Genomic DNA, 24,019 nt, shown 5'->3' on the forward strand with positions numbered 1-24,019 from the left:
TTGCTAATCATTGTATTGTCTTTTTATTTACCATTTACACAACGTGACAACTTCTTTGGGGTTTTGTCAAATTAACGCCATCTAAAAAAATTGTATAAAATATGTGATAAAATATATGTAAAAATAAAAATATTACATTAATAAGTTAATAAAAGCATAACATTGAGAGAATAAGTGTAGCCATATTGAAAATAAAGATAGAAAACTGCAATTGAAAGTTGCGATATACTTTTGATGCCTCATGTCAGTGTGCACTAAAAAGCAGGGGTTCTTAACCTTTTTGACCTCGGGGCCCAACTTTTCAACTACAAAGGAAGCCACGGCCAACTCAAATATTAACGTTGATTTAGTAATATTACTCTTGATTTTAAATAATCCTATTCAGTAGCGTATTTTCTGGACTATAGATGCATCAATATGTAAGCCGCACCAACTAAATTGTATATTTCATATATTAGTTGCATAAGCCGCAGATATATACGTTGTGAAATGAGTAATTTACACAGAAATACTTTGTAAATGTTTATTTACATACATGAATTCTTTCCAAACGGTGTCTTTAATGCCTGGTTCACACCAGCGGCGCTTGCCACGCTTTAAAGCGGCGAGCAAAGCGCCGTAATTTTTGTCAATTTTTCCACGAATATCCCGATCTCCGAAGTAATGTTATGCTTTGATACGCTCTGATTCGCTCTGATACGCTCTGATACGAATTAGTTGCCGCTTTGTTACCGTTCCTCACGATTTTATCCCGCTTTGACACGCTTTAAATCACGCTTTGATACGTTTTATTACGCTTTATTGAACTTTATTATGCTTTGATGCGATCATGACGCTTTAAATCAGGCTCTGACACGATTATCAAGCTCTGTTGTGCATTGTTACAACAAAAATAAGAAAAAAAATGTGAAAAACTCAGTATACTGTTTTCCACCCATTTTTTATATTCATATATTTTTTCAATTTCTCTTTTTTTCCCGTTATATTATGTTTTATATCTTCATTTCTTTTATTTCTTTGTCATCTTAATAAATATCTATCTTTCATTTCTTATGCTAGTTGACAATAATAAAAGGCATTTCTTTTATTTTTTATATTCATTTATTTTTTTCAATTTCTCTTTTTTTTTCGTTATATTATGTTTTATATCTTCATTTCTTTTATTTCTTTGTCATCTTAATAAATATCTATCTTTCATTTCTTATGCTAGTTGACAATAATAAAAGGCATTTCTTTTATTTTTTATATTCATTTATTTTTTCAATTTCTCTTTTTTTCCCGTTATATTATGTTTTATATCTTCATTTCTTTTATTTCTTTGTCATCTTAATAAATATCTATCTTTCATTTCTTATGCTAGTTGACAATAATAAAAGGCATTTCTTTTATTTTTTATATTTATTTATTTTTTCAATTTCTCTTTTTTTTCCGTTATATTATGTTTTATATCTTCATTTCTTTTATTTATTTGTCATCTTAATAAATATCTATCTTTCATTTCTTATGCTAGTTGACAATAATAAAAGGCATTTCTTTTATTTTTTATATTCATTTATTTTTTCAATTTCTCTTTTTTTTCGGTTATATTATGTTTTATATCTTCATTTCTTTTATTTCTTTGTCATCTTAATAAATATCTATCTTTCATTTCTTATGCTAGTTGACAATAATAAAAGGCATTTCTTTTATTTTTTATATTCATTTATTTTTTAAATTCCTCTTTTTTTTCCGTTATATTATGTTTTATATCTTCATTTCTTTTATTTCTTTGTCATCTTAATAAATATCTATCTTTCATTTCTTATGCTAGTTGACAATAATAAAAGGCATTTATTTTATTTTTTATATTCATTTATTTTTTCAATTTCTCTTTTTTTCCGTTATATTATGTTTTATATCTTCATTTCTTTTATTTCTTTGTCATCTTAATAAATATCTATCTTTCATTTCTTATGCTAGTTGACAATAATAAAAGGCATGTCTTTTATTTTTTATATTCATTTATTTTTTCAATTTCTCTTTTTTTTTCGTTATATTATGTTTTATATCTTCATTTCTTTTATTTCTTTGTCATCTTAATAAATATCTATCTTTCATTTCTTATGCTAGTTGACAATAATAAAAGGCATTTCTTTTATTTTTTATATTTATTTATTTTTTCAATTTCTCTTTTTTTTTCCGTTATATTATGTTTTATATCTTCATTTCTTTTATTTGTTTGTCATCTTAATAAATATCTATCTTTCATTTCTTATGTTAGTTGACAATAATAAAAGGCATTTCTTTTATTTTTTATATTCATTTATTTTTTCAATTTCTCTTTTTTTCCGTTATATTATGTTTTATATCTTCATTTCTTTTATTTCTTTGTCATCTTAATAAATATCTATCTTTCATTTCTTATGCTAGATGACAATAATAAAAGGCATTTCTTTTATTTTTTATATTCATTTATTTTTTCAATTTCTCTTTTTTTTTCGTTATATTATGTTTTATATGTTCATTTCTTTTATTTCTTTGTCATCTTAATAAATATCTATCTTTCATTTCTTATGCTAGTTGACAATAATAAAAGGCATTTCTTTTAACAATACGAACAGAATGTCATTGTGAGTTAAGAATACTAGCACAGACACTCGTAAACTTGTTAGCATATTAGCTAACACTAAAATGGGTAAGAATCTTTACCAAAGACTTTTTGTGCTCTACCTCCTTGTATGCAGTACGAAGAAGTCGCTGATAAGGACGACCTGATGGGAGTGGAGGACACGGCCAAGAAAGGTATGGTGTGTTTGAAAAATGGAGGCGCACCTTGACGGTACGGGTGTGCTAAAACGTTTTTTACCTGAGATGTTTCTCTGACCAAAGATACTTGGGTGGGGGTTCTCCGAAAGCTACCTGTAACCCACTAAGGGGGCAAATAATATTTAATTAAACTCTATTTTATGAGTGTTCAATTGAGACATGATATTTCTATTTCATGACAAATAAGCACGGAATAGCATAAAGTACTATTGAAATGTAATTAATGGAAATTTATGGTATTCATTTTGGTGCCATACCACATTGCCATACATATACGTTGTGAAATTATTTATTTACACAGGCAGGTTTTGTAAATGTAAAGGTCCATTGGAGACCTTAATGGTCTCCAATGTAACACTGCAGTAAAACGGCTAATCAAACAAAACAGAAGCTAGCGTCATGGACACACTAGCTGCGGGAGCTCGCTCTCCAATCAGCTAAACAGACTCGGTAACTCCACGGTGACGTTTTGGTGAATTTACTGACGAATTTGTGAAACTGAAACAATACAAAAAGAATGCCATTGTAAGTTAATAATACTAGCACAGACACTTGTTAGCATATTAGCTAATGCTAGCTTCGACGCATTACAATAGCACGTTACAAATATGCATGAAAACACTCCTACAGACGTCACACATGGCAAGGTTTAGTTAGTAAGAATTGTTTTAGTTATGTTGTAAAACTTACAAACATTGCTTTGAGCGACGAATAAAGAATCCATACGAGTAGAAACGCTATGGACGAGTAGAAGGCGGAACAGCACTTGGACTTCCGGTTCAAATCTTTAAACGGCGGGAATTCACATTCACCCACCAGTACCTGCAGTGAGTCAACTCGTCCAAAAGATGGCGCCAAATCACAAACGGTAACACGCCATTTTCGTGTATTTGCATGTGTTTTATGAAAACTATTTGCTTGGTAGGGAAGAAAAATCCATAAATTAGCCACACTGTTCAAAGTCAAGAATTTACATTAAATGGATTCTGCGAAAATGAAGGCCTTAAACAGCATTTAAAAGGATTAAATTTGATGTTCAGAGTCTTTAAAAAATGTCATTCAGTGAAATCACTGTTAGCTAATCACAGTTAACGGTGACAAATTTATTTGGGGTGACCAACAAAGCAACTTCTACTGTCGCCACCACAACTGGCAGATGCTGCTACCACTACAGAAAAATAAATAAATAGTACAGATGTCCGACTCTTAATTACCAATTCCGATATCAACCGATATATACAGTGGTGGAATTAACACATTATTATGCCTAATTTTGTTGTGATGACCCGTTGGATGCATTAAACAATGTAACAAGGTTTTCCAAAATAAATCAACTCAAGTTATGGTGGTTCCTCTCTTTAAGAAGGGGAACCGGAGGGTGTGTTCCAACGATCGTGGGATCACACTCAGCCTTCCCGGTAAGGTCTATTCAGGTGTACTGGAGAGGAGGCTACGCCGGATAGCCGAACCTCGGATTCAGGAGGAACAGTGTGGTTTTCGTCCTGGTCGTGGAACTGTGGACCAGCTCTATACTCTGGGCAGGGTCCTTGAGGGTGCATGGGAGTTTGCCCAACCAGTCTACATGTGCTTTGTGGACTTGGAGAAGGCATTCGACCGTGGGGAGTGCTCAGAGAGTATGGGGTATCGGACTGTCTGATTGTGGCGGTCCGCTCCCTGTATGATCAGTCCCAGAGCTTGGTCCGCATTGCCGGCAGTAAGTCGGACACGTTTCCAGTGAGGGTTGGACTCCGCCAAGGCTGCCCTTTGTCACCCATTCTGTTCTGAACTTTTATGGACAGAATTTCGAGGCGCAGTCAAGGCGTTGAGGGGATCCGGTTTGGTGGCTGCAAGATTAGGTCTCTGCTATTTGTAGATGATGTGGTCCTGATGGCTTCATCTGGCCAGGATCTTCAGCTCTTACTGGATCGGTTCGCAGCCGAGTGTGAAGCCACTGGGATCGGAATCAGCACCTCCAAGTCCGAGTCCTTGGTTCTCGCCCGGAAAAGGGTGGAGTGCCATCTCCGGGTTGGGGAGGAGACCCTGCCCCAAGTGGAGGAGTTCAAGTACCTCGGAGTCTTGTTCACGAGTGAGGGAAGAGTGGACGGTGAGATCGACAGGCGGATCGGTGCGGCGTCTTCAGTAATGCGGACGCTGTATCGATCCGTTGTGGTGAAGAAGGAGCTGAGCCGGAAGGCAAAGCTCTCGATTTACCGGTCGATCTACGTTCCCTTCCTCACCTATGGTCATGAGCTTTGGGTTATGACCGAAAGGACAAGATCACGGGTACAAGCGGCCCAAATGAGTTTCCTCCGCCGGGTGGCGGGTCTCTCCCTTAGAGATAGGGTGAGAAGCTCTGCCATCCGGGGGGAACTCAAAGTAAAGCCGCTGCTCCTCCACATGGAGAGGAGCCAGATGAGGTGGTTCGGGCATCTGGTCAGGATGCCACCCGAACGCCTCCCTAGGGAGGTGTTTAGGGCACGTCCGACCGGTAGGAGACCACGGGGAAGACTCAGGACACGTTGGGAAGACTATGTCTCATAGTCATTCACATTGACGTCCCACTGGGGTGAGTTTTCCTTGCCCGTATGTGGGCTCTGTACCGAGGATGTCGTTGTGGCTTGTACAGCCCTTTGAGACACTTGTGATTTAGGGCTATATAAATAAACATTGATTGATTGATTGATGTCTCCCGGCTGGCCTTGGAACGCCTCGGGATCCCCCGGGAGGAGCTGGACGAAGTGGCTGGGGAGAGGGAAGTCTGGGCCTCCCTGCTTAGGCTGCTGCCCCCGCGACCCGACCTTGGATAAGCGAAAGAAGATGGATGGATGGGTGGAAGTTATGGAAAAAAATGCCAACATGGCACTGCCATATTTATTATTGAAGTCACAAAGTGTATTTTTTTTAACATGCCTCAAAACAGCAGCTTGGAATTTTGGTTGAGGTGGGGGGTGTATATTGTAGCGTTCCGGAAGAGTTAGTGCTGCAAGGGGTTCTGGGTATTTGTTCTGTTGTGTTACGGTGCGGATGTTCTCCCAAAATGTGTTTGTCATTCTTGTTTGGTGTGGGTTCACAGTGTGGTGCATATTTGTAACAGTGTTAAACTTGTTTATACGGCAACCCTCAGTGTGACCTGTATGGCTGTTGACCAAGTATGCCTTGCATTCACTTGTGTGTGTGTGAAAAGCCATAGATATTATGTGACTGGGCCGGCACGCAAAGGCAGTGCCTTTAAGGTTTATTGGCGCTCTGTACTTCTCCCTACGTCCGTGTACAACTCCATACAGCGGCGTTTTAAAAAGTCATATATTTGCTTTTTGAAACAGATACCGATAATTTCCGATATCACATTTTAAAGCATTTATCGGCCGATAATATCGGCAGCCCGATATTATCGGACATCTCTAATAAATAGACATACATTCTCAGATTAAACAGTGTTGTGAGACAATTGTAATTCAGAAGAGAGTAACAAGTTAATGTCAACTTTTTGACTATTCAGGTTCATCGTTGTCAAATGCTTTAAATAAAATTCTTTTTTAATGCATTCTAACTCGTAAATAAACGCTAGCAAAAGTCAGCTGACAATGGGAGTTGCTCTTTTTTCTGCTTAAAGCGCTCTAAAAACCATTCAAAAACCTCCATCAATGTTTTATATAAACGCTGTAAGTTAAATGTAGCAACTTTCATAATAACATGTAATGTGTACATATTTTGCTCATTTGACTTTGGGACAAATGATGATCCAGAAACTCCTATTTTTTGAGCCTGAATATAATGAGGATGATCAACAAGTTTTTGAAGCTGTGTGCAAAACAGATCCAGCTTTAGTAAAACACTTAAGAATCACATAGCAGTGTTGCTAAGTGCTGAACAAGAAATACAAACTATCAACATGATTTAACAATCACTTACTGTACAATGTCTGCTCTCAGTGGGATAAAGACAGGATTTTTAGATGAAGAATTATTTCATAGTTCTTACGAAGGTAAAAAATAATAATAAAAGTGCCTCAAATGAGCGTTTTTTTCGTCTAAGTTGACAAACTTCTCGATTTATGTCCACAACTTTCTACTATGCAGGTGAGAGGCAGGATTTACGATGTAGAATTAACTTTCACCAACTCAGAGGCGATACAGCAGCTCAGTATGTCTACATAGCAGCAGAAGCTAGTTAGCTCTCTGTGATCACGGTGCCGCTAAAAGTACTTCCTTTGTGTTAGCGCTTGTTATCGCAACCTTGCTAATACTTGGTGTATATTCATGTAAATGGAGTATTGCTGTCGCTTTTTGGATGTTTTTTAGAGGGTTTGATGGGCTGCACCGTTGGCCACCGACCTAGAATTCGTTAAAAAAAAAACGTAAGGATTGTGAATGACAGGCAACATTTCAACAAAAGTGCAGTTCCCCTTTAAAATTCCAGAATGGGAAAATGTTGCAGTGTCGGTGCAGCCAAGTTGTTGGAATTGAGCTTAGTGTTGGCAATAAAAGTTAAAAAGAGCATCAAAGGGAGTTGAAACGTTCCCTCTTTAATACCACAGCATACATGTAACATACATAGAAGTGCCTGCTTGTCTGCCAAATATATCAATCAATTAATCAAAGTTTATTTATACAGCCCTTAATCACAAGCGTCTCAAAGGGCTGCACAAGCCACAACAACATCCTCAACTCAGATCCCACATAAATATAAAAAAAACTGTTTTGTCAATTGTAGCTCTTATAGCAGGCCTGGGCAATTAGTTTATCTATATATGTATACATTAGGGGTGTAACGGTACACAAAAATTTCGGTTCGGTACGTACCTCGGTTTAGAGGTCACGGTTCGGTTCATTTTCAGGACAGTAAGAAAACAACAAAATATATATTTTTTGGTTATTTATTTACCAAATTTGTAAACAATGGCTTTGTCCTTTTAACATTGGGAACACTATAATAATTCTGCCCACGTTAATCAACATTAAACTGCCTCAAGTTGTTGCTCAGATTAAATAAAATGACAAAACTTTTCTTGTACATCAGTGTTTCCCATAAACTGCCAAGATACCTGTGGCGGTGGGGGCGTGGCTATGGGCGTGGTCACCATGACATCATCGAGTAATTTGCATAATTTACTACAATGATATGATTTTCTCTAAAAAGGCTCAAAAAATGTATACTTACTAATTAATAACAGTAGAGATGTCCGATAATATCGGCCGATATGTGCGTTAAAATGTAATATCGTAAATTATCGGTATCGGTTTTTTTATTATCGGTATCGTTTTTTTTATTTTTTTTTGTTTTTTTAATTAAATCAACATAAAAAACACAAGATACACTTACAATTAGTGCACCAACCCAAAAAACCTCCCTCCCCCATTTACACTCATTCACACAAAAGGGTTGTTTCTTTCTGTTATTAATATTCTGGTTCCTACATTATATATCAATATATATCAATACAGTCTGCAAGGGATACAGTCCGTAAGCACACATGATTGTGCGTGCTGCTGGTCCACTAATAGTACTAACCTTTAACAGTTAATTTTACTAATTTTCATTCATTACTAGTTTCTATGTAACTGTTTTTATATTGTTGTACTTTCTTTTTTATTCAAGAAAATGTTTTTAATTTATTTATCTTATTTTACAATTTTTTTTAAAAAGTACCTTATCTTCACCATACCTGGTTGTCCAAATTAGGCATAATAATGTGTTAATTCCACGACTGTATATATCGGTTGATATCGGTATCGGTTGATATCGGTATCGGTAATTAAAGAGTTGCACAATATCGGATATCGGCAAAAAGCCATTATCGGACATCCCTAAATAACAGTTTTGTTTTAAACGTCCATCCATACATCCATTTTACAATATAATTACAACACTTTATGTACATATTTATATACAGATTTGAACAATAAGTTATTCACTTAAATATATTTATTAATTGTGGTTCTTACAAAAAATATATCTTATAAAATATAAAAGCTAAAATGTCTCTTAAAGCTCTGCCCCTTTAATTAGTGCATACTAAATAATTTAACTTTAGCCTACTACTACAACCATATTATTTACCAGCAACATAAAGTGAAACAGAGGCAGAGGTGTCCTGCCACAGTCAGTAACAAATAAACAGAAAACAGTAGTGGTCTAATACAAATAAGGCAACAAGAGAAGTATCCTACACTTCTCTTTTGTAAAGTAAATCTGAACAGCCTATATGGGCATCTACATCAACTATATGATTTGCCTGAGAAGCTGGACAGGACAAAAAAAAAATAATAATAATAATAATTTTTTTTTTTCATTTTTTATTTGTGGCGGACGTAATTCTTTCGTGGCGGGCCGCCACAAATAAATGAATGTGTGGGAAACACTTTACATATAAAAAGTGCAACATTAAACCGTTTCAAGTCAACTCATCATGCTTAATTTATTACAGCATTTGGGAAGCCCGGAGTTGATTTTTATTATGTAAATGTTATATTTTTATCAAAATGGATAGCAGGGACCCTGCCATTCAAAACTAGGCTGCTGCATTACTAATGATTCATGTAACTATAGCTGAAAAAATTGTACAATAGCAATAGGAGAGACTATTCATCCCTGAACACCATGGAGTTCATGCAGGCTTAATGATGCACTTACATTACTATATCAACTATCAGAGACAGAAACTCTTCATTTAACATAATGTCCTTTTTTTGCTGCTTCAACACAGCTCAATCAACACAGAAAAAGGTCAAGTGAAATAACAGACAGACAGGGCTTTGCTGTCCGTAACACACACACACACCGCAAAATGAGCTAACGTTACGCTAAAAGCGAATTAGCCTTCACCTCAAGCCAGGACTGCGAGCGAGCTGAGCTGCAGTTTATATTTCTAGAAGGTCAACGGGCTCATAGCGATGTTACTAGTAGTTGACTGGGAGGTGTTTATTATCATTTGGGGAGAATCCGCGGCCTGATGATTACCTGCTAAACGATAAGCACTGACTACATGCGCTCTGAATACGCACTGCTGATTGGCTGTTACCGCTCTGTATGTAACCAATCAGATGGTTGTGTGGGTGGGACATGCTGGGTACTGACGGAGAAGAGGCAGAAGGAAGCGGAGGCGGCTACTTAATATGTTCGTGTGGAAACTCGTTCGGTACACCTCCAAACCGAACCGAAACCCCCGTACCGAAACGGTTCAAATACACGTACCGTTACATCCTTACTATACACACATATGTATAATGATGGAAGGCTACATTTTTTTGGTGCAGGTTTCTTCTCCAAGCCGTCTCTGAAGAGCAGGAACACCATCTTCACTCTTGGCCAGAGGGGGGCGATACTGAGTCCCCCAGAACTCGAGGGCCCCATTCTGGTCCCTCACACGGCGCAGAGGGGAGACAGCAGGGTGAGAGGCCCCCGCCGGTTTCCGTGGCACGCTCCAGAACCTCCCAGTAAGCACACTTTTCCCTACCCGCAGTACCCGTACGAGACCTTGTTCCGCAGCCAACACTACGCCCTTCTGGACAACGGCTGCAGGGAACACCTCTTCCTGTCGGACTTCTTCATGGTGGCCGGGAACTCCGCCCTGGATCTGTTCAACAGCATCATGGGGAAGACGCTCAGCATGTTCCTGGTGGGCGCCATTGTGCTGCACACGTCCACAAACACATGGCTTGAGTTGCATTGTGTGTGTGTGTGTGTGTGCGCAGAAGAGCATGTCCACGTACGTGTCCGACTGCTACGACAGCATCGCCATCTTCCTGTGCATACACGTCATCCTCAGGTTCCGCGCCATCACCACCAAGAGGAACATTCCCGCTCTCGACAAGTCAGTATCTAACATTTGTGTGTCCCTGAAAATGTGTGTGTGTGTTCTTGTATTTCTATTCTTCTTGAGACATGAAGAAGGAAAAGTGACTTTTTTGAGTTAAATTCAGATTATTATTATAATATTGCCAACATTTTAAAGTTTTCTTATAAAATTGTGACTTTTGTCGAGTAAAAGTATTACTTTTTAATGCAAAATGGTGACATTTGTCATATAAAATTCTGACTGTTGTCACAATATTGCCAATTTTTGCGTTGTTCTTGTAAAATAGTGACATTTTTGAGTAAAATTATGACTTTTGTCATGATTATGCCAAGCAAAATTCAGATTATTATTATAATATTGCCAACATTTTTTAGTTTTCTTATAAAATTGTGACATTTGTCGACTTTTTTCTTATAAAATTGGGAACAATTCCTCATATTCTTTCTGTTTCTGTAATATTGCAATATTTTCTCGTAAAGTTATTACTTTTTTTATGTAAAAGTATTACTTTTTTATGCAAAACGGTGACATTTGTCATATAAAGTTATGACTGTTATCACAATGTTGCCAATTTTTTGTTGTTGTTCTTGTAAAATAGTGACTTTTTTGAGTAAAATTATGACTTTTGTCATAATTTTGCCAAGTAAAATTCAGATTATTATCATTATATTGCCAACATTTTTAAGTTTTCTTATAAAATTGTGACTTTTGTCGAGTAAAAGTATTACTTTTTAATGCAAAATGGTGACATTTGTCATATAAAATTCTGACTGTTATCACAATGTTGCCAATTTTTGCGTTGTTCTTGTAAAATAGTGACTTATGACTTTTGTCATGATTTTGCCAAGTTATGACTGTTATCACAATATTGCCAATTTTTTGTTGTTGTTCTTGTAAAATAGTGACTTTTTTGAGTAAAATTCAGATTATTATTATAATATTGCCAACATTTGTAAGTTTTCTTATAAAATTGTGACTTTTGTCGAGTAAAAGTATTACTTTTTAATGCAAAATGGTGACATTTGTCATATAAAATTCTGACTGTTTTCACAATATTGCCAATTTTTGCGTTGTTCTTGTAAAATAGTGACTTTTGACTTTTGTCATGATTTTGCCAAGTAAAATTCAGATTATTATTATAATATTGCCAACATTTTTTAGTTTTCTTATACAACTGTGACTTTTGTCGAGTAAAATTACGACTCTTTCCATAAAATTGCCAAAATGTTAAGCTTTTCTTGTAAAACTGCGACTGTTATTGAGTCAAATTCCAACTTTTATCATAATATTGCACAAATGTTCCGTTTTTCTTGTAACATTTTGAATTGCGTTGAGTAAAATGACGACTTTTATTAGGCATTTTTCGGAGGTCTCAAGAAGGTAACAAATACAAGAAAGTGTGTGTGTGTGTCTTCTTGTACTTCTGCCCTTCTTGAGACATGAAGAAGGAAAAGTATCTTCCATATGAGGAGGTGTGAACAAGTGATGACATAAATCATGGTCCCAATAACATTGCATCTAATAGACAACGTCTCATTTGCACCCCTGCTGGTGACGTCTATCAAAATGAGGGTGGTGTCGCTTTTAAAAGTTCTCCCCCTCTGGTCAACATATGAAATAACAAGAGGGTGAAGGAAATTGAAATGCGCCCCCTTTGGCCAAAATTAATTAAAAAAAAAAAACATAAATATGTATATAGAGACATACTGTAATAACTTGAAGTAAATAATGAAGATTAAAAACCAATTACAAACAAAACATACAAATAAATGAACTAAAAGCAGTCTTTTTTCTCACAGTGTCGACTTTTTTCTTATAAAATTGGGAACAATTCCTCATATTCTTTCTGTTTCTGTAATATTGCAATATTTTCTCGTAAAGTTATTACTCTTTTTATGTAAAAGTATTACTTTTTCATGCAAAACGGTGACACTTGTCATATAAAGTTATGACTGTTATCACAATATTGCCATTTTTTGTTGTTGTTCTTGTAAAATAGTGACTTTTTTGAGTAAAATTCAGATTATTATTATAATATTGCCAACAATTTTAAGTTTTCTTATAAAATTGTGACTTTTGTCGAGTAAAAGTATTACTTTTTAATGCAAAATGGTGACATTTGTCATATAAAATTCTGACTGTTGTCACAATATTGCCAATTTTTGCGTTGTTCTTGTAAAATAGTGACTTTTTTGAGTAAAATTATGACCTTTGTCATGATTTTGCCAAGTAAAATTCAGATTATTATTATAATATTGCCAACATTTTTTTAGTTTTCTTATAAAATTGTGACTTTTGTCGAGTAAAATTACGACTCTTTTCATAAAATTGCCAAAATGTTAAGCTTTTCTTGTAAAACTGCGACTGTTATTGAGTCAAATTCCAACTTTTATCATAATATTGCACAAATGTTCCGTTTTTCTTGTAACATTTTGACTTGCGTTGAGTAAAATGACGACTTTTATTAGGCATTTTTCGGAGGTCTCAAGAAGGTAACAAATACAAGAAAGTGTGTGTGTGTTCTTGTATTTCAACCCTTCTTGAGACATGAAGAAGGAAAAGTATCTTCCATATGAGGAGGTGTGAACAAGTGATGACATAAATCATGGTCCCAATAACATTGCATCTAGTAGACAATGTCTCATTTGCACCCCTGCTGGTGACGTCTATCAAAATGAGGGTGGTCCCAAAAACGTGTCGCTTTTAAAAGTGCTCCCCCTCTGGTCAACATATGAAATAACAAGTGTGTGTAAAAATTTGAAGTGCTCCCTCTCTTGTCAACATATGAAATAACAAGTGTGTGTAAAAATTTTAAGTGCGCCCCCTCTGGTCAACATATGAAATAACAAGTGTGTGTAAAAATTTGAAGTGCTCCCTCTCTGGTCAACATATGAAATAACAAGTGTGTGTGAAAAAAAAATTGAAGTGCTCCCCCTCTGGTCAACATATGAAATAACAAGTGTGTGTAAAAAAATTGAAGTGCTCCCCCTCTGGCCAACATATGAAATAACAAGTGTGTGTAAAAAATTGAAATGTGCCCCCTTTGGCCAAAATTCATTTTAAAAAATAAATAAAAAATGTATATAGGGACATACTGTAATAACTTGAAGTAAATAATGAAGATTAAAAAGTAATTACAAACAAAAAATTCAACAAAAAAAAATATTCCACTAAAATCAAGTCTTTTTCTCACAATGTGTCGACTTTTTTCTTATAAAATTGGAAACAATTTCTCACACTATTTCCGTTTCTTTAATACTGCAGTAGTTTCTAGTAAAATTATTGCTTTTTTTATGTAAAAATAAAACTTTTTAATGCAAAATTTCATACCAAAGACTACAAAAATGGGACCTATTACCTCCCTGCTTGGGTTTGGAATTGGGGGTTAAATCACCAAAAATGATTCCCGAGCGCGGCCACCGCTGCTGCTCATTGCTCCCCTCACCTCCCAGGGGGTGAACAAGGGTGATGGGTCTAATGCAGAGAATAATTTCGCCACACCTAGTGTGTGTGTGACTATCATTGGTACTTTGGTGACATTTGTCATTTAAAATTCTGACTTTATTCACGATATTGCAGATTCTTTAGTTGTTCTTGTAAAATAGTGGCATTTTTGGAGTAAAATTAGGACCTTTGTCGTAATTTTGCCAAGTGAAATTCAGACTATTATTATAATATTGCCAATATTGTAAAGATTTCTTATAAAAAAGTGTGACTTTTGTCGAGTAAAACTACGACTCTTTTCATAAGATTGCCAAAATGTTAAGCTTTTCTTGTAAAACTGCGACTGTTATTGAGTCAAATTCCAACTTTTATCACAATATTGCACAAATGTTCAGTTTTTCTTGTAACATTTGGACTTGCGTTGAGTAAAATGACGACTTTTATTGTAACACTGCCAATATTCCAAGTTTTTCTTGTGAAATTGTGACCTTTGTCTTGTGAAATTCCAACTCATTTTTCACAACAAGCTTTTTTTTATATTTGTATAGTATGTATATATTATTAATGTTGTAAATACACTTCTTTATGTATCTAGAAAGGCTGGTCCTAAAGAGGGAGGCATTTTTCTCAGGTCTCAAGAAGGTAACACATACAAGAATGTGTGTGTGTGTGCGTGTGCGTGTGCGTGTGCGTGTGTGTGTGTGTGTGTGTGTGTGTGTGTGTGTGTGTGTGTGTGTGTGTGTGTGTGTGTGTGTGTGTGTGTGTGTGTGTGTCAGGTATTGGGAGGCTGTGCTGGAGCTGCTGTGGCCTCGCTTTGAGCTCATCCTGGAAATGAACATCCATAGCATCAGAAACACAGACCCTCAGAAACTGGGAGTGCTGGACACCAGGCCGCACTATGTAGGTCTCACACACTCACACACACACACACACACGCACGCACACACACACACATGTCGTGTGTCCTTTCAGATCACGCGTCGCTATGCCGAGTTCTCGTCGGCCATCGTCAGCATCAACCAGACCTTCCCCAATGAGAGGACCCACGCTCTGCTGGCTCAGCTGCAGGTAACATGCTACCTCCTCTGTCCACCAATCAGCACACTTCACTGTGTCTAGCTCCGCCCATCAGCAGTGTTGCCCTCATTTTCCATTGGTGGTAGATCAAGAGAGAAGATAGGACAGGTGGTAGATCAAGAGAGAAGATGGTCAAGAGAGAAGATAGGACAGGTGGGTAGATCAAGAGAGAAGATAGGACAGGTGGGTAGTATAAAAAGAGAAGATAGGACAGGTGGTAGATCAAGGGAGAAGATAGGACAGATGGTACTACAAGAGCGAAGATAGGACAGATGGTAGTTAAAGAGAGAAGATAGGACGGGTGGTAGATCAAGAGAGAAGATAGGACAGATGGTAGTTAAAGGGAGAAGATAGGACAGACGGTAGTACAAGAGAGAAGATAGGACAGATGGTAGTACAAGAGAGAAGATAGGACAGATGGTAGTACAAGAGAGAAGATAGGACAGATGGTAGTACAAGGGAGAAGATAGGACAGATGGTAGTACAAGAGAGAAGATAGGACAGATGGTAGTACAAGAGGGAAGATAGGACAGATGGTAGTACAAGGGAGAAGATAGGACAGACGGTAGTACAAGAGAGAAGATAGGACAGATGGTAGTACAAGAGAGAAGATAGGACAGACGGTAGTACAAGAGAGAAGATAGGACAGATGGTAGTACAAGAGAGAAGATAGGACAGACGGTAGTACAAGAGAGAAGATAGGACAGACGGTAGTACAAGAGAGAAGATAGGACAGACGGTAGTACAAGAGAGAAGATAGGACAGATGGTAGTACAAGAGAGAAGATAGGACAGACGGTGGTACAAGAGAGAAGATAGGACAGATGGTAGTACAAGAGAGAAGATAGGACAGATGGTAGTACAAGAGAGAAGATAGGACAGACGGTAGTACAAGAGAGAAGATAGGACAGATGGTAGTACAAGAGAGAAGATAGGACAGATGGTAGTACAAGAGAGAAGATAGGACAGACGGTAGTACAAGAGAGAAGATAGGACAGACGGTAGTACAAGAGAGAAGATAGGACAGATGGTAGTTAAAGGGAGAAGATAGGACAGACGGTAGTACAAGAGAGAAGATAGGACAGACGGTAGTACAAGAGAAAAGATAGGACAGACGGTAGTACAAGAGAGAAGATAGGACAGATGGTAGTTAAAGGGAGAAGATAGGACAGACGGTAGTACAAGAGAGAAGATAGGACAGACGGTAGTACAAGAGAGAAGATAGGACAGACGGTAGTACAGGAGAGAAGATAGGACAGATGGTAGTACAAGAGAGAAGATAGGACAGACGGTAGTACAAGAGAGAAGATAGGACAGACGGTAGTACAAGAGAGAAGATAGGACAGATGGTAGTACAAGAGAGAAGATAGGACAGACGGTAGTACAAGAGAGAAGATAGGACAGACGGTAGTACAAGAGAGAAGATAGGACAGACGGTAGTACAAGAGAGAAGATAGGACAGATGGTAGTTAAAGGGAGAAGATAGGACAGACGGTAGTACAAGAGAGAAGATAGGACAGATGGTAGTACAAGAGAGAAGATAGGACAGATGGTAGTACAAGAGAGAAGATAGGACAGACGGTAGTACAAGAGAGAAGATAGGACAGATGGTAGTTAAAGGGAGAAGATAGGACAGACGGTAGTACAAGAGAGAAGATAGGACAGATGGTAGTACAAGAGAGAAGATAGGACAGATGGTAGTACAAGAGAGAAGATAGGACAGACGGTAGTACAAGAGAGAAGATAGGACAGACGGTAGTACAAGAGAGAAGATAGGACAGATGGTAGTACAAGAGAGAAGATAGGACAGACGGTAGTACAAGAGAGAAGATAGGACAGATGGTAGTACAAGAGAGAAGATAGGACAGACGGTAGTACAAGAGAGAAGATAGGACAGATGGTAGTACAAGAGAGAAGATAGGACAGATGGTAGTACAAGAGAGAAGATAGGACAGACGGTAGTACAAGAGAGAAGATAGGACAGATGGTAGTACAAGAGAGAAGATAGGACAGATGGTAGTTAAAGGGAGAAGATAGGAAAGACGGTAGTACAAGAGAGAAGATAGGACAGATGGTAGTTAAAGAGAGAAGATAGGACAGATGGTAGTTAAAGGGACAAGATAGGACAGACGGCAGTACAAGAGAGAAGATAGGACAGCTGGTAGTACAAGAGAGAAGATAGGACAGACGGTAGTACAAGAGAGAAGATAGGACAGATGGTAGATAAAGAGAGAAGATAGGACAGAGGGTAGTTAAAGGGACAAGATAGGACAGACGGTAGTACAAGGGAGAAGATAGGACAGACGGTAGTACAAGAGAGAAGATAGGACAGATGGTAGTACAAGAGAGAAGATAGGACAGACGGTAGTACAAGAGAGAAGATAGGACAGATGGTAGTACAAGAGAGAAGATAGGACAGACGGTAGTACAAGAGAGAAGATAGGACAGATGGTAGTACAAGAGAGAAGATAGGACAGACGGTAGTACAAGAGAGAAGATAGGACAGATGGTAGTACAAGGGAGAAGATAGGACAGATGGTAGTACAAGAGAGAAGATAGGACAGATGGTAGTACAAGAGAGAAGATAGGACAGATGGTAGTTAGGAACAATAACAGTAATAATGATTGACAAGAAGATGATTATTGAAGCTAACTTGATGATGATGATAATGAAAAAGAGTAGGCAGACGTTCCAGTGAATTCTTCTTCCTGATTGGTGGGATGCTGCCTTGTTACTTCCTGGTTGGTGGCATGCTGCCATGTGACTTCCTGATTGGTGGGATGCTGCCTTGTTACTTCCTGATTGGTTGGATGCTGCCTTGTTACTTCCTGGTTGGTGGCATGCTGCCATGTGACTTCCTGATTGGTGGCATGCTGCCATGTGACTTCCTGATTGGTGGCATGCTGCCATGTGACTTCCTGGTTGGTGGGATACTGCCATGTGACTTCCTGATTGGTGGGATGCTGCCATGTGACTTCCTGATTGGTGGGATGCTGCCTTGTTACTTCCTGATTGGTGGGATGCTGCCATGTGACTTCCTGATTGGTGGCATGCTGCCATGTGACTTCCTGATTGGTGGGATGCTGCCATGTGACTTCCTGATTGGTGGGATGCTGCCATGTGACTTCCTGATTGGTGGGATGCTGCCATGTGACTTCCTAATTGGTGGCATGATGTGACTTCCTGATTGGTGGGATGCTGCCATGTGACTTCCTGATTGGTGGGATGCTGCCATGTGACTTCCTGGTTGGTGGGATGCTGCCATGTGACTTCCTGGTTGGTGGGATGCTGCCATGTGACTTCCTAATTGGTGGCATGATGTGACTTCCTGATTGGTGGGATGCTGCCATGTGACTTCCTGATTGGTGGGATGCTGCCATGTGACTTCCTGGTTGGTGGGATGCTGCCATGTGACTTCCTGGTTGGTGGGATGCTGCCATGTGACTTCCTGGTTGGTGGCATGCTGCCATGTGACTTCCTGGTTGGTGGGATGCTGCCATGTGACTTCCTGATTGGTGGGATGCTGCCATGTGACTTCCTGGTTGGTGGGATGCTGCCATGTGACTTCCTAATTGGTGGCATGATGTGACTTCCTGATTGGTGGCATGCTGCCATGTGACTTCCTGGTTGGTGGGATGCTGCCATGTGACTTCCTGATTGGTGGGATGCTGCCATGTGACTTCCTGGTTGGTGGGATGCTGCCATGTGACTTCCTAATTGGTGGCATGATGTGACTTCCTGATTGGTGGGATGCTGCCATGTGACTTCCTGATTGGTGGGATGCTGCCATGTGACTTCCTGGTTGGTGGGATGCTGCCATGTGACTTCCTGGTTGGTGGGATGCTGCCATGTGACTTCCAGGTGGAGGTGGAGAACTTTGTGCTGAAGATGGCAGCAGAGTTTCCCTCCAGGAGAGACCAGCTCATCTTCCTCATCAACAACTACGACATGATGCTCAGCGTCCTCACTGTGAGCCCCGCCCCCCCACACAGTAAGCCCCCCCCCCCCCCCCCCCCCCCCCAAACACCTGACGAGCTGTGTTTGTCCAGGAGAGGGCAGCAGACGACAGCAAGGAGGTGGAAGGTTTCCAGCAGCTGCTGCTGGCCAGGACGCAGGTAGGCAGCTTTTATTGTGAAATGCTTGTGTTGCTTCCTGGACTCTCTCTCTCTCTCTCTCTCCCACTCAGGAGTTTATTGAAGAGATTCTGTCAGCGCCCTTTGGAGGGATGATCTCCTTTGTGAAGGAGGCCGAGGCGCTCATGGAGACCGGGCATCTGGAGCGACTGAAGAACGAGGAAGGTGAGAAGCATCCCTCTTAGTCCCTAAAACACACCACCACTTTTAAATCACACCACCGCTTTTAAATCCATCATGGATGTAAGAAAGTACAAATGGAGTCAAACTACTGCCCAAACGCCACAAAGAAAGGGGAAACTTACAGGTTGAGCTTGTTTACCCTCCTACGTGTGCACCATTTTACTCCCCGCCCTGCTTCTTTTTCTTGATTTTTGGCGGACGGCACCATGCGCAAGTAACAGTAGCTACTTTTGACTCGGCAGCACCACCTGTTGTGGTAGAGTGTGAGTGACATGTGGATCACTCAGGGTGGAATTTTACTGCCAAGAGTTTCAACTGGAAGAAAATAGTTTTTATACTTGCAAATAAGTTTTTAAGTGGAGAACATTTTTATTTTTTTTAACTTGCAGAAAATAGTTTTTATACTTGAAAATCTTTTTTTTTTTCAATTGGAGAAAATTGTTTTGGTTTTTTTATTTGCATAAAATAGATTTTATACTCACTAATCCTCTTTTATTTTCATAAAATAGTTTTTATACTCACTAATCATTTTTTACTTGCATAAAATAGTTTTTATACTCACTAATCCTCTTTAACTTGCATAAAATAGTTTTTATACTCACTAATCCTCTTTTACTTGCATAAAATAGTTTTTATACTCACTAATCATTTTTTGCTTGCATAAAATAGTTTTTATACTCACTAATCCTCTTTTACTATCATAAAATAGTTTTTATACTCACTAATCCTCTTTTACTTGCATAAAATAGTTTTTATACTCACTAATCATTTTTTACTTGCATAAAATAGTTTTTATACTCACTAATCCTCTTTTACTTGCATAAAATAGTTTTTATACTCACTAATCCTCTTTTACTTGCATAAAATAGTTTTTATACTCACTAATTTTTTTTTACTCGCATAACATTGTTTTTATACTCACTAATCATTTTTTACTTGCATAAAATTGGTTTTATACTCACTAATCCTCTTTTACTTGCATAAAATAATTTTTATACTCACTAATCCTCTTTTACTTGCATAAAATAGTTTTTATACTCACTAATCCTCTTTTACTTGCATAAAATTGTTTTTATACTCACTAATCCTTTTTTAATTGCATAAAATTGTTTTTATACTCACTAATCCTTTTTTACTTGCATAAAATTGTTTTATACTCACTAATCCTTTTTTACTTGCACAAAATTGTTTTTATAGTCACTAATCCTTGTTTTACTTTCAGAAAATAGTTTTTTTTACTAGTGAATCGTTTTTTTAATTGCATAAAAAAAAATTTATACTCACTAATCCTTTTTTACTTGCATAAAATTGTTTTTATACTCATTAATCCTTTTTTATTTGCATAAAATAGTTTTTATACTCACTAATCCTTTTTTACTTGCATAAAATTGTTTTCATACTCGTCATTTTTTACTTGCATAAAATAGTTTTATACTCACTAATCCTTTTTTACTTGCACAAAATTGTTTTTATAGTCACTAATCTTTGTTTTACTTTTAGAAAATAGTTTTTTTTACTAGTGAATCATTTTTTTAATTGCAGAAAATTGTTTTTATACTCACTAATCCTTTCTTACTTGCCTAAAACTGTTTTTATACTTACTAATCCTTTTTTACTTGCCTAAAACTGTTTTTATACTCACTAATCCTTTTTTACTTGCATAAAATTGTTTTTTTACTCACTAATCCTTTTTTACTTGCCTAAAACTGTTTTTATACTCACTAATCTTTTTTTACTTGCATAAAATTGTTTTTATACTCACTAATCCTTTTTTACTTGCATAAAATAGTTTTCATACTCACTAATCCGTTTTTACTTGCATAAAATAGTTTTTATAGTCACTAATCCTTTTTTTACATTCAGAATTTTTTTTTTTTGTTACTAGTGAATCAATCGTTTTTTTAATTGCAGAAAATTGTTTTTATTCTTGCAAATATTTTTTTATTTGCAAAAAATAGTTATTGTACATGCGAGTAATTTTTTAATTGAAGAAAACAGTTTTTATACTTGCAAATTGTTTGTTTAATTGAAGAAAATTGTTTTGTTTTTGTACTTGTTGAAGAAAAATGTTTTTAGCTTGAGAATAGTTTTTTATTGAAGAAATTTTTTTTATAATCACTAATCCTTTTTTTACTTGCAGAAATTTTTTTTTACTAGTAAATTGTATTTTTAATTGCAGAAAATGTTTTATTCTTGCAAATATTTTTTTATTTGCAGAAAAAAAATTTAAACATGCAAGTGTTTTTTAATTGAAGAAAATTGTTTTTATACTTGCAAATTGTTTTTTAATTGAAGAAAATTGTTTTTATACTAATTCATTGTTTTTTTAATTGAAGAAAATTGTTAGTTTTTTTACTTGTGAATCATTTTGTTTTGTTGAAGAAAAATGTTTTTTGCTTGATAATTGTTTTTATTGAAGAAAATAGTTTTTATACTCACTAACCCTTTTTTTACTTGCATAAAATAGTTTTTATTCTTGCGAACATTTTTAAATTTGCAGAAGATAGTTTTTAGAAATGCAAATCGTTTTTTTAATTGAAGAAAAAAAAATGTATACTTGCAAATTATTTTATTTTACTTGCAGAAATTTTTTATTTTTTTACTTGTGAATCGTTTCAATCGCAAAAAATTGGTTTTATACCTGCAAATCTTTTTTTACTTGTGGAAAATAGTTTTTATACTTACTAATGCTTTTTTTACTTTATACTGGTTTGTTTAATTGAAGAAACATGCTTTTATACTAACTCATTGTTGTTTTTTTAATTGAAGAACATCGTTTTGTTATTGCACTTGCAGAACTTACTCACTAATCCTTTTTTTCCTTTCAGAAAATAGTTTTTTTTTCCGCTGCTGAATCATTTTTTTAATTACAGAACATTAATTAATTAATTTACAACATTTATTTGTTTTTATACATGCAAGTGTTTTTTTTTTTATTGAAGAAAATTGTTTTCATACTTGCAAATTGTTTATTTTGTTGAAGAAAAATGTTTTTTGCTTGAGAATTGTTTTTTATTGAAGAAAATTGTTTTTATACTCACTAATCTTTTTTTTACCTGCAGAATTTTTTTTTTCAAATAAATTGTTTTTTTAAATGTGGAACATTTTTTATTCTAGCAAATATTTTTTTATTTGCAGAAAATAGTTTTTATACATGAGTCATTTTTTTAATTGAAGAAAATAATTGTTATACTTGCAAATTGTTTGTTTAATTGAAAAAAAATTGTTTTTATACTAACGCATTGTTTTTTTAATTGAAGAAATTTGTTAGTTTTTTTACTTGTGAATCCCTTTGTTTTGTTGAAGAAAAATGTTTTTTGCATGAGAATTGTTTTATTGAAGAAAATTGTTTTTATACTCACTAATCCTTTTTTTACTCTCATAAAATTGTTTTTATTCTTGCAAATATTTTTTAATTTGCAGAAAATAGTTTTTAGAAATTTGAATCGTTTTTTTAATTGAAGAAAAAAAAATGTAAACTTGCAAATTATTTTATTGCAGAAAATGTTTTTTTATTTTTACTTGTGAATCGTTTTAATTGCAAAAAAAAATGGTATCCTTATTTTTACCTGCAGAAAATAGTTTTTATATTTGCAAATTGTTTAATTGCTTATTGTTTTAATTGTTTTTATACTTACTCATTGTTTTTTTAAATGAAGAAAATTGTTTTGTTTTTGCACTTGCAGAATTTTTTTTCTTTTTACTAGTGAATCCTTTTTTACTTGCAGAAAATTGTTTTTATTTTTGCGTTTTTTTTTTATTTGCAGAAAATAGTTTTTATACATTCGAGTCGTTTTTTTAATTGAAGAAAATAGTCTTTATACTTGCAAATCATTTTTTACTTGCATACAATTGTTTTTGTACTTGCATAGTGTTTGTTAATTGAAGAAAAATGGTTTTATACTTACTCATTGTTTTTTAATTGAAGAACATCGTTTTGTTTTTGTACTTGCAGAAAATTGTTTTTTTTACTTGTGAATCCTTTTGTTTTGTTGAAGAAAAAAATGTTTTTCTTAATAATTGTTTTTTATTGAAGAACATTTTTTTTATACTCACTAATCCTTTTTTTACTTCTAAATATTTTTTTTGCTTGTAGAACTTTTTTTAAAATTGTGAATCATTTTTTTACTTGCAAAAAATGTGGTTTTTTTTGCTAGTGAATCGTTTTTTTAATTGCAGAAAATGTATTATTCTTGCAAATATTTTTTTATGTGCAGAAAATAGTTTTTATACATGCAAGTGTTTTTTTACTTGCATAAATTTGTTTTTATACTTGCAAATTGTTTGATTTGTTGAAGAACATTTTTTTTTTGGTTGAGAATTGTTTTTTATTGAACAAAAAGGTTTTTATACTCACTAATCCATTTTTTACTTGCAGAAAATTTTTTTTTTTTTTTACTTGTGAATCGTTTTTGTAATTTGCAGAAAATTGTTTTTATACATGCGAATCGTTTTAAAATGAATACTTGCAAATTTTTTATTTTACTTGCACAACATTTTTCTTTTTTTACTTTAATTGCAAAAAAATGGTTTTAGACTGGCAAATCTTTTTTTTAATATACTTGTTAATTGTTTGTTT

The 24,019-nt window shown here is 35.7% G+C and overlaps 1 protein-coding gene across 2 annotated transcripts in view; it reads left to right on the forward strand.

The window, feature by feature from the left end:
- vps52 (VPS52 subunit of GARP complex) overlaps positions 1–24,019 on the forward strand; it is a 67,344-nt gene that overhangs the window by 30,626 nt on the left and 12,699 nt on the right. For both annotated transcript variants that reach the window (XM_062046926.1, XM_062046925.1), the window contains exons 10-18: positions 2,724–2,781; positions 10,062–10,195; positions 10,268–10,423; positions 10,500–10,618; positions 14,824–14,947; positions 15,020–15,115; positions 18,986–19,093; positions 19,174–19,239; positions 19,311–19,422. In XM_062046926.1, the coding sequence (XP_061902910.1) occupies positions 2,724–2,781; positions 10,062–10,195; positions 10,268–10,423; positions 10,500–10,618; positions 14,824–14,947; positions 15,020–15,115; positions 18,986–19,093; positions 19,174–19,239; positions 19,311–19,422 (973 nt within the window). The remainder of the gene's footprint in view (positions 1–2,723; positions 2,782–10,061; positions 10,196–10,267; positions 10,424–10,499; positions 10,619–14,823; positions 14,948–15,019; positions 15,116–18,985; positions 19,094–19,173; positions 19,240–19,310; positions 19,423–24,019) is intronic.

This window comes from Entelurus aequoreus, linkage group LG05, assembly GCF_033978785.1.
Source record: "Entelurus aequoreus isolate RoL-2023_Sb linkage group LG05, RoL_Eaeq_v1.1, whole genome shotgun sequence".
In the NCBI taxonomy this organism is placed as follows: domain Eukaryota; kingdom Metazoa; phylum Chordata; class Actinopteri; order Syngnathiformes; family Syngnathidae; genus Entelurus; species Entelurus aequoreus.